The sequence below is a fragment of the Microtus ochrogaster genome (genome assembly GCF_000317375.1).
Source record: "Microtus ochrogaster isolate Prairie Vole_2 chromosome 6 unlocalized genomic scaffold, MicOch1.0 chr6_random_2, whole genome shotgun sequence".
In the NCBI taxonomy this organism is placed as follows: domain Eukaryota; kingdom Metazoa; phylum Chordata; class Mammalia; order Rodentia; family Cricetidae; genus Microtus; species Microtus ochrogaster.
Genome location: NW_004949095.1, coordinates 13,208,363 through 13,223,640, shown reverse-complemented (window position 1 = coordinate 13,223,640; position 15,278 = coordinate 13,208,363). Strand labels below are relative to the sequence as shown.

General features: G+C 38.4%; 2 protein-coding genes across 2 annotated transcripts in view; one reads left to right on the top strand and one right to left on the bottom strand.

The window, feature by feature from the left end:
* Positions 1-872: 872 nt before the first annotated feature.
* Positions 873-3,609, bottom strand: Mettl18 (methyltransferase like 18). The gene is made up of 2 exons (XM_005363989.3): positions 3,503-3,609; positions 873-2,726 (listed from the first exon to the last, which is right to left on the bottom strand). The coding sequence occupies exon 2, from the start codon at positions 2,531-2,533 to the stop codon at positions 1,433-1,435; it is 1,101 nt and encodes a 366-aa protein (XP_005364046.1). The 5' UTR covers positions 2,534-2,726; positions 3,503-3,609; the 3' UTR covers positions 873-1,432.
* Positions 3,610-3,741: 132 nt separating this feature from the next.
* C6H1orf112 (chromosome 6 C1orf112 homolog) overlaps positions 3,742-15,278 on the top strand; it is a 42,354-nt gene continuing 30,817 nt past the window's right edge. Inside the window, exons 1-8 of the mRNA XM_005363987.2 lie at positions 3,742-3,877; positions 7,532-7,571; positions 8,469-8,557; positions 9,468-9,572; positions 10,315-10,455; positions 11,035-11,197; positions 13,313-13,397; positions 14,896-15,034. Coding sequence (XP_005364044.1) covers positions 3,767-3,877; positions 7,532-7,571; positions 8,469-8,557; positions 9,468-9,572; positions 10,315-10,455; positions 11,035-11,197; positions 13,313-13,397; positions 14,896-15,034 — 873 coding nt within the window. The 5' untranslated portion in view covers positions 3,742-3,766. The remainder of the gene's footprint in view (positions 3,878-7,531; positions 7,572-8,468; positions 8,558-9,467; positions 9,573-10,314; positions 10,456-11,034; positions 11,198-13,312; positions 13,398-14,895; positions 15,035-15,278) is intronic.

Genomic DNA, 15,278 nt, shown 5'->3' with positions numbered 1-15,278 from the left:
AGGTTCAACTAAAGCAGTACAATGTTTTCCATCCTCCCTTTCTTTCTTGAGGAACTTAGGGCCAGAATCTGAACTTCTTCTTCCTTATTTGTCTTCCCTCCAAGGTCTCAGGGTCTCTTACTAGCTTACAAGAGTGAGAGTTAACTTTAAGTACTGTTTCTTTATTACCACCCATACATTTTGTTGTTGATGTTGAAGTTCTACGGATGGAACCTAGGGTCCCGTGAATTCAACAAACACTCTACCACCAAGCTACACGCATGTTGTCTGAGTTTTCTGTCCTGCCTGGCTCTCACAGTTGTTAAGTCCCATTTTGATCCTCCTGCACATACTGGCTTTGTGGGAGCCTAGGCAGTTTGGATGCTCACCTTACTAGACCTGGATGGAGGAGGGTGGTCCTTGGACTTCCCACAGGACAGGGAACCCTGCTTGCTCTTTGGGCTGACGAGGGAGGGGGACTTGATTGGGGGAGAGGGAGAGAAATGGGAGGCAGTGGCGGGGAAGAGACAGAAATCTTTAATAAATAAATAAATAAAAATAAACATAAAAAAAGAAATCACAGAGGCCTACATTAGTTATAAACTGATTGGCCCATTAGCTCAGGCTTCTTATTAACTCTTATAACTTATATTAGCCCATTATTCTCGTCTATGCTAGCCACATGGCTCGGTACCTTTTTCAGTGGAGCAGGTCACATCTTGTTTTTTCTGTGTCTGCGCTGGGACTGCAGAGGAACGGGCTTTCCCCTTTCCAGAATTCTCCTGTTCTCCTTGACCCACCTCTACTTCCTGTCTGGTTGTCCACCTATACTACCTGCCTGGCTACTGGCCAATCAGCGTTTATTTAAAATATAATTGACAGAATATAGACCATGGTCCCACACCACATCCCCAGCCACTTTCACATTCTGTGTCAGATTCCTGTGAGTTCATCTTAAGGCAGATTCAACTGCACAACATGCTAATGTTTTTACACAATGGAAAGCAATAAAGAAGTCTTCCTAGATACATAAACCTTCAACCAAACACCTAAATTCAGTATTACTCAGGGATGCAGTCGTCCTTACTAATCTAGCCAGGCACTTCATGTGAACGAGGACCTAACAAAGACTGTAGAGAGATTCATAGACTTGATAATAAATGGGAATAGTCCCCGAGAATGTGTTTATGGAGCATTAAAGACTGTAGAAAGGTCAAGTAGAATGAAGATGGAGAACGACCTTTTGTACAAAGTGATTCAAGAGCTCATCAAATGCTCAGGCAAACTTGTAGTTTTACATAGAAAACACATGGCTTGTTGTTTTAATAAGCAGTTTTAATAAGTTTTAATAAGCAGAACCATACAAACACCATAATTTCAGAAAAAATAATAAAAAAGAGATTAAACAGTCACAAGTTCTGGGTTCCTGTTTATTCCATTAGGCCACTATATATTAACTGGGATTCTTAAAAGTAATTTCAATTAGGACCCTCTTGAGACCCTCATCAATTATTTCAAGTGTTTTAGTCTCAAATACATTCCTTTCTTCTACAAACTTCTGAAAGAGATGAGCACCACCACCAACACCAAAATAATGTGCTTTGCTGGCCAGAAGCACCCGGCCATTCCTACTCAACAGTCTGAGGAACGTTTCATGCAAAGCGCTGTAATAATCTGGATTATAAATGGTTTCTGAGGTGAGAATGAGGTCATATTTTGCAAAGAGTTTTTCACTTAATACAAGCTTACAGAACTCAGACCACTCCCCAGAGAAAAACCGACATTTACATGTTTCTTGGGCTGTTTTTGACTTCCTTTGTCTTTTCCCTTCTGGCTCATTTACGTCATTGCCCTCATCTTGCAAAGGGAAGTTAGCGACTACATTAGGCAAGGTCACTTCGTCGATCACCAGACTGTTATAATCTTGAAAATGAACTTCGATAGCTCCTCCTTTGGATGCAGTTATTCCAAGCAATCCCGATCCACACCCAAGATCCAACACTTTTTGCCCAGCAAATGTCACTTTGGCCTTTGAGAAGTAAGACAAGAGGTCAAAAGTACACTCCCAGATTTTCAAGCCTCCTTCATAGACACCTGGAATCAGATCAGAATGAGAAGAAAAGCTTTTTGAAATGATGTTTTCTCCAGGGAATTTCTCTTTCAACAAGACAGTTTTCACTACCGCTATGTTGACATGGGGACAAGGCAACATTTCCGTAACCGTATTTTCTAAGACTTGATTTAAATCTTTAGGCATAGCATGTTCTTTAGCAACTCTCAAGAAGAGCCGTTTTTCACATGCTTCCGGGTCACCTGACCCATCAGCTGCACTGTCTGTGTCTTCAGAGGAAGCTGCATTTCCCATCGAGGATTCCCACAAGCCACCGGGAAGCAAGTCTGACTGTTCTGCAGAACACTTTCTTTCCTGCTTTCCGTTTTGACTTTTGGAGACCGGTGGTTCTTTTGATGAATCCAGGGTCAAAGTTTCATCTCCAAGGGGTGTTAATTTATTTTCTACATCCTCTTCTATACTAAAGTTGAATTGAAAGGCCATCCTCTTATTATATGGACATTCGCTTTATCAAAGGATGATGCTTCAACTTCCAGATGGGATAGAATGGCTTGATTCACACAGTCAATTAGTTCTGTTGGGATCAATGTCCGTTAGCTGCGTAACCACCACTGGATATATTTAGAGAGGCTTCCAAAGATTTTTCAGGGACCTTTGTTCCTCTTTCAATTCAGCCCTGGAAATGAGGAAGATAGATAGATAGATAGATAGATAGATAGATAGATAGATAGATAGATAGATAGATAGATAGATAGAAAAGAAAAACAGAAAGAAAGGAAGAAAATGATTATTTTTTAAAAAGCTGTGCGTGTAGGGGGGTGATTTAGGAAATTACACAGATGCCGGTAAGTATCCATAAGTAGAAGATAAAATATAAAAACAAACAAAAGAACAGCTATAACAGCAACCACCTTTACCAGAACAAAATACGAAGCCCAAGATTTTTATACAGGGCAGAGTAGCTACTCGGGGTGTTTTAGCTGTCCTATGCACCCTACTTTGCATTCCATCTTCATCTCTGTCTGCTAATCTGCCTCCACAACAGTTTTAGATCTTATTTGGGTAAGAAAGACATTCATTTTCAAACACGTAAAGGTGTAATGTGGCGTTTAGAAATTCATCCGAACGGCATATTTAATCAAGATCTTAATTCGAAACGGCGGAATGAATGAAGACCAGCACTGTAGAAAGTAAAATCGACTGTATAGAAACATTTTTAGCCACGTAGCAGACTTTGTATAACACCCGTTTTAATCTGCACACTTCTGGAAGGTGGAAGGTTCACTTGGCAGGAGCTGGACGGTGTGTGCGGGGAGAACTCGCACCCCTAAAATTATTCCTACTTTCCAACCCCCTGCACTGTGGGGCTGAGAGTCATTCCCGGATACAGGACCAGCTCACCCTTGACCCTACGCGCAATCTCAGAGCCCCCTGGCACCGAAGGTAACAAACCTGAGGAATTCAGGTCTCAGCACTCGAATGACAGAAGTCAGGGTGAATGAAGTACCGGGGTGTCCGGAACTCGTGGCGGAGCTTGCCGTGGGCACACCGTGCACACCAACGAGATGAGTCCTCCTACGGCTAGAGGAGACTCTAGGCCGCCTCTCTATGGTTGCGTGTGGGCGGAGCGCTCTCAAAGGCTGCCGGGACAGCGTGACCGCGGTTCCAATCTGTGGCGGGAATTGCACGAATCCGTTCTTGGCTGACGGCGCAAGAATGTCTCAGGACGACGAGGCGGAGGCGAACCGGGCCCTGCTGGATAATCTCAACAGTTGGTCGCGGGAGGTGTGCCGCCGGGAGCTGCCTTCGGTGCTACCCCGGCTCGTCATATCCTTGGGGGACTCTGAGGGGCGGGCCGCGAGCCTTCTGCCGCGCGGGAGCGGGCGGCCTGTGGCTGGGCTCGAACTCTAGGCGTTTACGGGGAGGTGGAGGTGGAGGTGGAGGGAGCGAGGAGGACAGCGGTGGGTGCAGGGCCTAGGCCCGCCCGGCGTTGTCGGACGATTGCCACTGGAGCTGTTGGAGATGACTGGCGTTCTCACGCCTTAGTGTGTTCCTCTGTCCCTTAGTTTCCCCATAGACCCCTGCCGAGTGTGAGAGATGCCGGGCGCTGGCGCCCAGTATCTGGAGTGTGAGAATTGAAGGTTGTAGTTGTAGTTATACCGTGGGACCACATCTTTAGAGGATGTTCTGTAAACAAAAAAAAATGCTTTCCCCTTTCAAACCCCAGTTTCCTTTTTAGCTAGAAAGCGTCGCTGCAGGTTTTGGCTTTAAATGCATCGGAATTGCGCGCTGTCGGTGGAATGATATTTAGTGTCGCGCTTTCTGTTTATAATTGTAACCGGATTCGACCCCCTTCATGTTAAAAGGTGACCTTTTAACATGTCTTCGGTTCTACCATATATAACACACACACACACACACACACACACACACACACACACCCTCTCTCCAAGACCAAACGACCATCACTTACTTTCTCAAGAGTGCAAACCTGCACGAATTATGTTTCACAATAGAGCAAGTATTTCTACCATGTTAAAATCATTCCTTAAATGGCACTAAGGTCCGTTTTTTTATACTCCTTGTGTGAATATGGAGTTATTTTGCCTTCTAGATAAAGTCTTGCTGTATAGCCCTGGCTGGTTTGCTACCAGCTACACACAGCAGGCTAGTTTTGAGTTTGCAGTGAGCCTGCGTCTGCCATGCTCGAATTATATGTGTGCCGGCCTGGAAGGCTGTCTTTGTGGAATTTCCTCCTGGAAACAGCTGTTTTACTACGTTTATGTAATGTGTGCTTGCTATAATGCTAGGCTTAGAGGGAATGAAAATAGAGTGTTTTTCTCCCCCAATCTTACAGGAGTCCTCACTAAGTTCAAAACATCATTTCTATCTTTCCTTGCTGCCTACTGAGAACTTAGATCTCACTTCCAGGTTTTCTTCTGTAAGTAAACCTTGAATACTCATTTGTAACCAGCATATTGTGGCTTCTGATTCTAAATTACTTCTTGAATCCTCCTGTCTCCCCTGCTGTCACTGTGAGTCCAGGCTTTATAATCTGGGCTCGTAATATTTTCCTTGATTCTACATAATTCTTCTATAATCTATTCTTACAAACTTTAGGGTGGAAAGCAGCTCACTTTATTTCTCCTTCACGTACCTATGTGACTTAATTTTTTTGTTTTGTTTGGTTTAGGCTGGCCTTGAACTCAGAGATCACCCACCTGCCTCTGCCTCCACTGGGATTAAAGGCATTAAAGGCGTGTGCCACCACTGCCCTGCCTGTGTATCTTAATTTTGAACATTGCCCATAATTTGAGCCTGTCCCTTCCTTTATACCTAGCTAGGTAGCTACACTCAGTGCCCAAGTTGACCTCCTTCAGAATCGTTGTTCTCAGCCTTTTCAACATCTCATTCCAGTCTTCTTCAGAGTACTTCCTTAGAGGAGCCATTTCACAGCCCTCAATCTCAGGTAGCTCCCCGAAACTTGTCTTAGGATTTCGATTGCTGTGGTAAAACACCATGACCAAAATCATCTTGGTTGATAAAAGGGTTCACTTCAGCTTGAAATTTCATATTCCAGTCCATCATCAAGACAGGAACGCAAGCAGAGCAGGGAAGAGGGTTGCTTACTAGCTTGCTCCTTGTGGCTTGTTCAGTCTGCTTTCTTAGAGCACCCAAGACCACCAGCCCAGGGGAGTGGTACTGGCCAAAGTGGACTGGGCTCAAACATCAATTAAGAAAAATGCACGACAAATCAATAGATTGAAGCTCATATGAGCTCACAGACTGAAGCAGCAAGCATAGGGCCTGCATGGGTCTGCAGCAGCTTCTCTCTCTCTCTCTCTCTCTCTCTCTCTCTCTCTCTCTCTCTCTCTCTCTCTCTATCTCTCTCTGTATTATAACTTTCAGCTTAGTATCTTTATGGGATTCCTGCATAAGTGGGTCTCATTCTTGTACTTTCTCCTGTTGTTTGTCTTGTCCAACTTAGATGTGATAGTTTTTGTTTTATCTTATAATTTATTTTGTTAAGTTTTGTTATCTCTTAGAAGCCTGTTCTTTACAAATAAGAGTCCGGAAGGGAATGGTTCCTGATGGGAGGAGAGCGAAGGAAGAACTGGGAGGAGTAGAGGGAGGGGAAACTGTAATCAGGATATATTGTATGAGAAAAGAATCTGTTTTCAATAAGGGGGGTTACACTACAGACTAGCCAACAGGCAAATCTTACAGAGGCATTTTCTCAGTCTAGAGTCCCTTCCGAATGACTCTAGCTTTTGTCAGTTTGACATAAAACTAGCCAACAAACCACCCTGTTACATTTATGGCGTTTATGGTTTTCTGGAGACCATTTGATCCTTATTTGCCCCTTCCCCATTTTTCCTCCTATTATTATTCCTTCTATTGTGTAGAATAGAGTCAGGCATTTGGTTTTGTTCACTGTTTTATCCTCACCACTGAGAAGAGTGACTGGCACATATGTGTTCAATAAAAATAACTAAATATCGCAAGTAGGTTTGCAACATTTAGTATTTTACTTTCATTCTGTAGAACAGATGGAAGAAAAGTGCAATATATCGTAATCTATCACCTACCAAAATTGGCTTCTTATTTTTTACTTTATTATTGTCCAGTCATTATCTGAATATTTGTGTACTTATGAAGTAGCAAGCTTTCTGAATTTAAACTGGAATTTTTCCAGTTCGCAGATTTTACTCTCCAGAACTAAAAATTTTGGGATTTCCTCATTTTGATTGTAGTTATAAAATATGCAAAGTAAAAGTTCAGAAGAGGGGTTTTTATGATAGTTACAGGTAACTTCTTGACATTGTACAAGGGTTCTTTCTGCTTTTTTTTTTTTTGGTTTTTCGAGACAGGGTTTCTCTGTGGTTTTGGAGCCTGTCCTGGAACTAGCTCTTGTAAACCAGGCTGGCCTCGAACTCACAGAGATCCGCCTGCCTCTGCCTCCCAAGTGCTGGGATTAAAGGCGTGCGCCACCACCGCCCGGCTCTTTCTGCTTTTACAATAAAATATTTCTAATAATTCTAAGTGATGTAAAAGTATAGTTTATACTGTGTTTATTGTTAATCCTCATATCATAATTAAAAGTTGCAACAATTTGCAAGATCCTGCTACAACAGAAGATTTCATCTGGTAAGGTTGGTGCGATGGACATGTAAGTAACATGCAGTTAAGCCAGAGACAAGGGTAGAAGTGCTGGGGAGAGTCTTTCCTGTCCTAGAGCCTGGAACTCTGGATTATCTTCCACCAATCCTGAGGATCTCATGACTTAGTGTAAAGTTACTTAGCCTTAAGTAATATTGAATTCCTTTAACATTTTCACAAAACCTTTGTTCATATGATAAATGTTAAATTTTCAGAGGTCAACGAAATAAGGGCTTTGTGTATAATTTCAGTCTTTTAGGGGAGTATTGGTAAATTTTAAGAGTCCCTTTTGAATTTATTCCTTAATTACTTTTTATTTACTTTATGTATCAGCATTCTGAGAGATGGATTGAACATATACGTAAGTAAAGTTGTTTTGTGTATTTGATGTTGTGTATGTCAGTAGATGACTTTGCAGATTTATGTTACCATCAACGTTAATCTTTATTGTAGCTTTGGTAACTTCCTGTTACATAAAATGAGCCAATTCCTTCTAGTCATAGTGTTTTTAAAAGTTTTGAATTCCATTTTTGATGATGTATAAGCACATTGAAATTTTATGCTGTGATAGGACCAAGAAAACACCAGTTCAGTCTGTTAGAACCTTCAGCCTCGTAACATACTTAGTGTCATTTAGAAAGTGCTCTGAGTTAGGAAAAGCTCATTCTCTAGATGATGACAAATTCATCATTTGGAAAATTTTTACTCTCATCTCCATCTGTTTTCATGACTTCTTATAAGAAATCTGTTTTCTGATGTCCATGCATACTATGGCATTTGTGTGCATGAACTTAAACAAACATGTACACAGACAGAATCCCTTTTAGAGAAGAGATTATGATGGGAGCTATGTCATCTCAATCCTTACATTTCTGTCAGCCTTGCTATATGAGTCATTATATTTATCTGTTTATATAATTGCTAAATTTTGAATATTTGCCATTTTGGAGACACATTTTTTTTTTAAAAAAAATATATTTTAATGGTAGTGAATCCTGTTGAGAAGAGGTATTCATACCCTTTTAATTTATTTAGCTTGTCTTCAGTTGCTGGGTGTAATGACTGTTTTTGTTTTCTTTCTTCCCTTTTTCTTGTATTATACTTTTTACAGTGAAATACTTAAGTTTCTCTGTAGATTATGGTATTTGAGACTTGCAATTTTGGGTTGACATTGCATACATGTTCTCATATTTGAAAAAGGACAGTTACTGACTGACATGGTATGATAGTTTTCAAAATATGTTATTTTGCTTTATAGGAATTTTGAAAATCATTACTGATAATTTTTTGCCCCATATGAATCACCTGACACTGGAACAGACTTTCTTTTCCCAAATTTTACCAAAGGTACAGTTTTGTGGTAATTTGCATACTATAGAAGATATTAAAATCTGATCTTAACTTTATATAATCTGTTCCTAATTTTCTTAATTCTCTTATTTTTCTTATTTATCAAATATAATCAAGTGCAAATAAATAGTAAAAATAGTTTACTTTTGTGCTAATTTGAGATATCCTTATAATAATACAACTAGGCTTTTTTGTATCTAATGTTCTGTAGTATAACATTTCATTGCAACGTGTTTAATTTGGGAATAGATAACTGTTCAAGTAGCTTCATAAATCTAGTTGCATGATGTTTTTATTTGTGAGTTCATTACTATAAAGTGATTTTTATATTTAAAAGGGTGAACTAGTCAAAATATAAGTGAGTACCGCCTAGTGGATGTCACACAGCTTTGATCCCAGCTCTTGAGAGGCAGAGGCAGGCAGATTTCTGTGAGTTCAAGGCTAGCCTGGTCTACACAGAGAGTTCCAGGATAGCCAAAGCTCCATAGAGAGATCCTGTCTAACAACAAAAAAACAAACCAAATATATAAATGAGTTCTAAATATAAGACTCAATATAAATTCATAACCAATACCAAGAAATGCCCTTGTAAATGCCACAGGATATTGGTTGATTAGGGTTTTTTGTTATTCAGAGTAGTACTTGGTGCTTGTTATACCCTCAGATGAACTTTGGATGAATTATTTTCTATTACTAAATACATTCACACCACAGAAATGAAAAGCAAAGTAAGACTTGGGGCTTTGTTTAGGGACTCCGTTGTAGAAGTACTTTTAAATTAGGACCAGTGGTTAACTGACAGTGGATAGTTGGGATTAATCAGGTCATTGTTATGTTTTTTTCCTTCAAAGGTGTCTTTTTTTCTAGTGATTTCTAGTCATGTTTATAAGCTTATTTGTTTTCACAGACTATGAAATTATTTGATAGAATGATACGTGAATTAACCACTAAAGCCAGAGAACTCTCAAGCCAAAATTTAGAAATCCAGGTCACTCTAAGGAATATTTTACAAGTAAGTAAGTATATTAGAAAAAGAATGGAGCTGGGTGTTGTAACATGCTTAAGGCAGGAGATGCTTCTGTTTAAGGGCAGTTGGGGTTATACAGTGACATCCTGTCTCAAAAGAAAAAAAAAAAACTGAGAAGTTTTTTGTAGCGGGGTGGTGCCTCATGCCTGCCTATTGTACTAGGGAGGTTGAGGCCAGTCAGGGTTAGGGAGTGAAATCTTGTCTTCGAAAAAACAAGACAAACCATTTATTCTTCATGAAATGGCATAATGCTTGAATTAAATTTATGCACTCAAATACATATTAAAGGTCAATTTCTGAATTTTTAAAAAAGATTTATTCATTTATTTATTATGTATAGAGTATTCTGCCTGCATGTGTACCTGCACCCCAGAAGAGGGTACTAGATCTCATTATATATAGATGGTTGTGACCCACCATGTGGTTGCTGGGAATTGAACTCAGGACCTCTGGAAGAAGAGTCAGTGCTCTTAACCTCTGAGCCATCTCTCCAGCCCCAATTTCTGAATTTTTTTTATATAATTTTATGTTAGTTGTCTTAGAAGACAAATCAAGATAGCACACTGAATTTGGTTGTGATTCTGAGTGGTGTTCTGAGAGAGTGAAGTTCACTGAAAAGAGAGGGGCACATAATGTTACTGCTGTAGGTCCAGCACTCAGAATGCTATCTAATTCCTTTGTTGCCTACATAAAAGTATGTCTTGAACCAACCTTTCCTTTCTTCCAGACAATGGTGCAGATCTTAGAAGGCCTTACAGGATGTGTTCATCATATTTGTACCACACAGCAATCCATCATTCTAGAAAATATTCATAGTCTTCCCTCATCCATCCTGTATATAATTAAAAAGACATTTGTACATTGTAAGGTGAGTAGTGGGTCTATGTAGAGTTTAAATAGCCTGGAATCTGTAGGCAGAAGTGCCAGATAAGTGTTTATGCATAAGGTTTTACATTTTAGTTGATAATGGGATAGACTTTTCTGGAGCAAAGATAGACTTAATTGTTTCACAAGTGATTAGAAGGTGATTTTGGAATTGAATTTCCCCTTCCTTAAAAAAAAGTGGTTAAGATTTATGTGTAACCACAGGAATCTTGAAATTGTTCTGTTAGATAGCAAAGTGGGTTACTTAATTTAGTCCTTCTTAACATTACTGAGACAGCTGGAAAGCACAAAAGATGGCTTAGAATTTGTATGGCACAGGCAGTTTTGTTATCAATGTTTTGGGGTAAATGTCAAATTGCTCATTAACAAGACTTGTGCATGGTGGTATGGGGCTAAATGTGCACTGTTTACATTCCTGCATCTATCAAAGTGCATTTAGTAAAGTGTGATTCTGTCAGAACTTTAAGTTTATGATCTCAGTCTCTGATAGTATGGACTAAAGTAAATTTGAATTTTGAGCTGTTTGTGATCTGTTTCTCTTCTTTTTATATTTTATGGTCAGAATAGCGAATCTTTGTATTCTGGACGCTTACACCTACTGTCAGACCTCCTCCAGTCTGTTTTCAGGGAGGCCTATTCTCTCCAGAAGCGGCTGATGGAACTGTTGGACAAGGTTTGCATGGGCCCTTCAGTAGATGAAAATAACACTTTGTTGATGGTAGAAGGTGAGCAAAGAATTATTGATTAGAATAGGGTGAAAATGGCTATAGTTCATTAATCAATTAAATCATCAAACTAATGTTTCTCTTTATGCATGCTTTCTTGCTTATGTATAAAAATAATATAAATCTCCCTAGGTAAATTTTTGGTCTTTTAAATTTGTAAAATTTAGTTTTTATACTTTATTATCAATCTGAATATCCAGTAAAATATATAGTAAGTAATTTCCACGCAAAAGATTTAACAAATAAAGGATTTATGTAACTTTATACTCTTTAAGCTACTCTATAGTCTGAGAAAGCAGTCTTTAGTTTTTTTTTTTCTCTTTAACCCATAACAAAAAGTGTGGGGGGAGGGAGCTAAACTCCTTTCTGGAATTGTGTGTGTGTGTGTGTGGGGGAAGTTTTGAATGTGTATATGTATACCGACACACATTTATTATAATAAATATCTATTGGGGGCTGGAGAAATGGCTCAGTGGTTAAAAGCACTGGCTTCTCTTCCAGAGGACCCGGGTTCAAGTCCCAGCACCCACATGGCAGGTCACACCTGTCTGTAGCTCTAGTTCCAGGGGGTTCAACACCTTTACACAGACACACATGCAGGAAAAACAACAATGTACATAAAATAAAAATAAATAAATTATAAAAAAATAATAAATATCTATTTTACATGTATTATACTCTATTATTTCTTTTTCTTTTTTGTGAATTAAGCCCAAGGCCTTGCACATACTATTTCATTCTACAGACTTGTTAAATGTTAGCCAGGTGTGATGGCACAGGCCAGCATAGCACTTTGGAAGCTGAAGCAAGAGCTTACAGGTTCTAGTAAAGCCCTGTCTCCCAAACACAATACAGAAGGTACTGATTGTAATCTGTGTCATTGATTTCATCGCTTATTAACGATTATGATCTAGAATTTTAAAAATAATGCATTAATGTAGGAAAGCAAAGAATATATTTCTAACTTTACTGTTAAGAGTATAGGTTGATTGTGGACCAATATTGGGTACCTTTTGCTCTCTAAGTAATCAACCTGAAAATCTGTTGTTCAAAATAGTGTTTGTTTATTCACAATCCCATGTGCTTCAACTTAGACTGGCATTATCTGTGCAGCTAGCTCATTCCTGCATATGACTAAGAATGTCCTTCACCTCTGGCTGTTTGCTGAGGCAGAAGTGGTGAGAAAGTCTGTATGTTATTTAACACAGGACCAATCACTTACAGCTTGGGGGTTTCCGAGAATAACAAGGGGAGGACAAGTCCCAGCACACCAGATCTTGGCTTGTTTTGCTTTGATCATTGTTCTTTTATCAAATCAAGTTAAAGATCTGTGCCCAGAAACATTTTTATGACCAGAGAAGGGGCCGTTGGAACCATTTTTACAGGCTTTCTAAAACAACTAGAATAAAACACTTGCATGAATGTAAGTTAGTATAAATTAAGTTGCAGTTCTTGTTAGGTTTTCTTAGTAGTTTCTTTTTTTTTTTAAATTGTATCTAGAATATTTCAACTACAATAGGACATAACTTTTATTCCACTGAACTTTTTTTTTAATTTCTTTTTGTTTATTTGTTTGGTATTCTAAGACAAGGTTTTTCTGTATAAAAGTCCTGGTTGTTGGTGGTATACTGGTAAGCATAGATGCCTTCCACTGAACATTTTTTAATAGGACATAACTTTTATTCCACTGAACATTTTTGGTTTTAATTGTTGTTAGATAGATGTGAACTGCAATATCATAATATCAATATTTCTCTTCTTTCTTTCTTTCTTTTTTTTTTTTTTTTAATTTCTGAGACAGGGTTTCATTGTAATTTTAGAGCCCTGTCCTGGAACTAGCTCTTGTAGACCAGGCTGGCCTCGAACTCACAGAGATCCGCCTGCCTCTGCCTCCCAAGTGCTGGGATTAAAGGTGTGTGCCACCACCACCCAGCTCAATATTTCATTATTGAAACCTTAAAAATATAACATTTACTTTCAGTAATTATTTTCAAACTAGTACATATTTTAATTCTTCAGTCAAGTGTTGAGATGTTCACTTGATCCATTTAAATATAAGAAAATATCTCATATAACATTTGATTATCCTGAGAGATGTGTTATTCTTCTCTTTAGTTATTCATTTGCTATTGGATATCTGCTCTGTGATCTCGGGTATGGACCAAGCATTTCATGCCAATACTTGGAAATTTATAATTAAGTAAGTTTGTTAGATTTTCTTTTTTGTACTGTGTTTTCTATATCTCAGATTCTAAATAGTTGATGGTTTTAAGATTACATTTGAAAAATTTTTGTGGTTGTATGAAAACTCATTGATTCTGCTGCATGATGATTCAGATATTTGTACATGTAACTTCCAAACCATTTTTTAAAAAACAAACAAAACTCCCTACAGTTGTAGCTACTTAGCTGGTACTTCTGAATAATGGACCATGAACCATAGTATGCCCGAATTCATGTGCTTGCAACTACTGTTAGATAATTATCAGTAATAAAATAAGGTATTTCTAAGTCAGAAATTAGTAATTTTATTTGTAGTTGACACTAATCTCTTTATTATATACAGTTGAGTTGTTCAACGCTAATTCTACTTTTCAAATAATTTTAACTTAAATTGAAGCCTTTTAAGGGTTAGTAGGGAGAGTACCTATAGTCGTTATTAGATGCTGAGGGGTGTCCCTGATTATCCTGCATGAATAATTAAATCAGTGTAACTCATTTTAGGCACCTTTCTTGTTCTCTCAGGATGTTAACTTGCAAAAAAGTAATGAGTGTTACTTGTTTACCATAGTATGTGTACCTAACTCCTTGAAACCTCTCCTCTGAGTTTTTAGACAATTTGATTAGTTTTTTAAAACTGCGTTTACGTTTGTTCATCTTAAAATAGGATAATGATAGCACTCTTTATAGTGTTGCACTGAATATTGAGTTCACATGGCAGGCACCTGTAAATGCTCAGTGAATTATCCATATGGCCGTCTCCACCCCACCAAACCAGAATCATTGTCATCTCTCCTTCGTTCTTGCTCTTTTCCAGGTACTCTGTTTTCAGAGTGATATATTTAAAACTTTTGGATCATATCACCCAATTTCTTAAAATCTCCCACCATATAGAGCAACAGCTTAAGCCTTTTTGAACACATCTTCCTTTACCAGCCCCCTGCTGCTTCTTGCTTTCTGCTCTCAGTTCTTCAGATGCAGGAAGTTCTCTGTCCTAGGCCCTTCCTTCCACAGCTTTGCAGAAGCTGTTCCTCTCTTCTACTTTGTAATGTAAGCTTCTACTTATCTTAATTCCTGGGTGACAGCATTAACATTCTTGTAACATTGTTTCATAGTAATAGGACTTTCTCAGCTTAGCATTTACTGCTTATTCTATTCTTACATTATTTGACATTTTCATATTAGGCCATATAGCGCAAAAATTATGTCCATTTGATTTATTTTTTATCCTCAAGACGTAGCAGAATGGTTGACAAATACAAGTTCAGTTATTTATACAAGTTCAGTTATTTTACAGAGACAAAAATTTAGCCACTAGCTTTAAAGGTAAAGTTGGATCTTAATTGTACCATGTTTAATATATAATACATTGTTTTGTTGAAAATGTTATATAAGGTAGGTGTTCTTTGGGCCTGAGTTGATTGATGTTATTTCATGTCTCTTCTGGTGATTTTATTTTTCTCTTTTTATCGATTTAGGCAGAGCCTTAAACACCAGTCTGTTATAAAGAGCCAATTGAAACACAAAGAGATAATTTCTAACTTGTGTGAAGACATTGTTTTCTCCTTCCATTCTTGTTTGCAGTTAGTTGAACAGATGGCACAGCCAGCTGCACAGGTAAAATGAAATCTAACGACACCACAAAGGGGAGTTATTGTTTTCACAGTTGTTAAATCTTATTGAACATAAAGAGTATGCTCTAGGGTTTTAATTATTTTCCCTTAGAAAATCTGTAGAATTATCCTATGTCTCTCCATCTTAAGATACCAGTCATATGCGATTAAGGGTGCCCTTAAGTCTGGTACTGCCTAGACTTACCTGTTTGTGCCTGAAGTGACCATATTTCTTTTTTTTTTTTTTT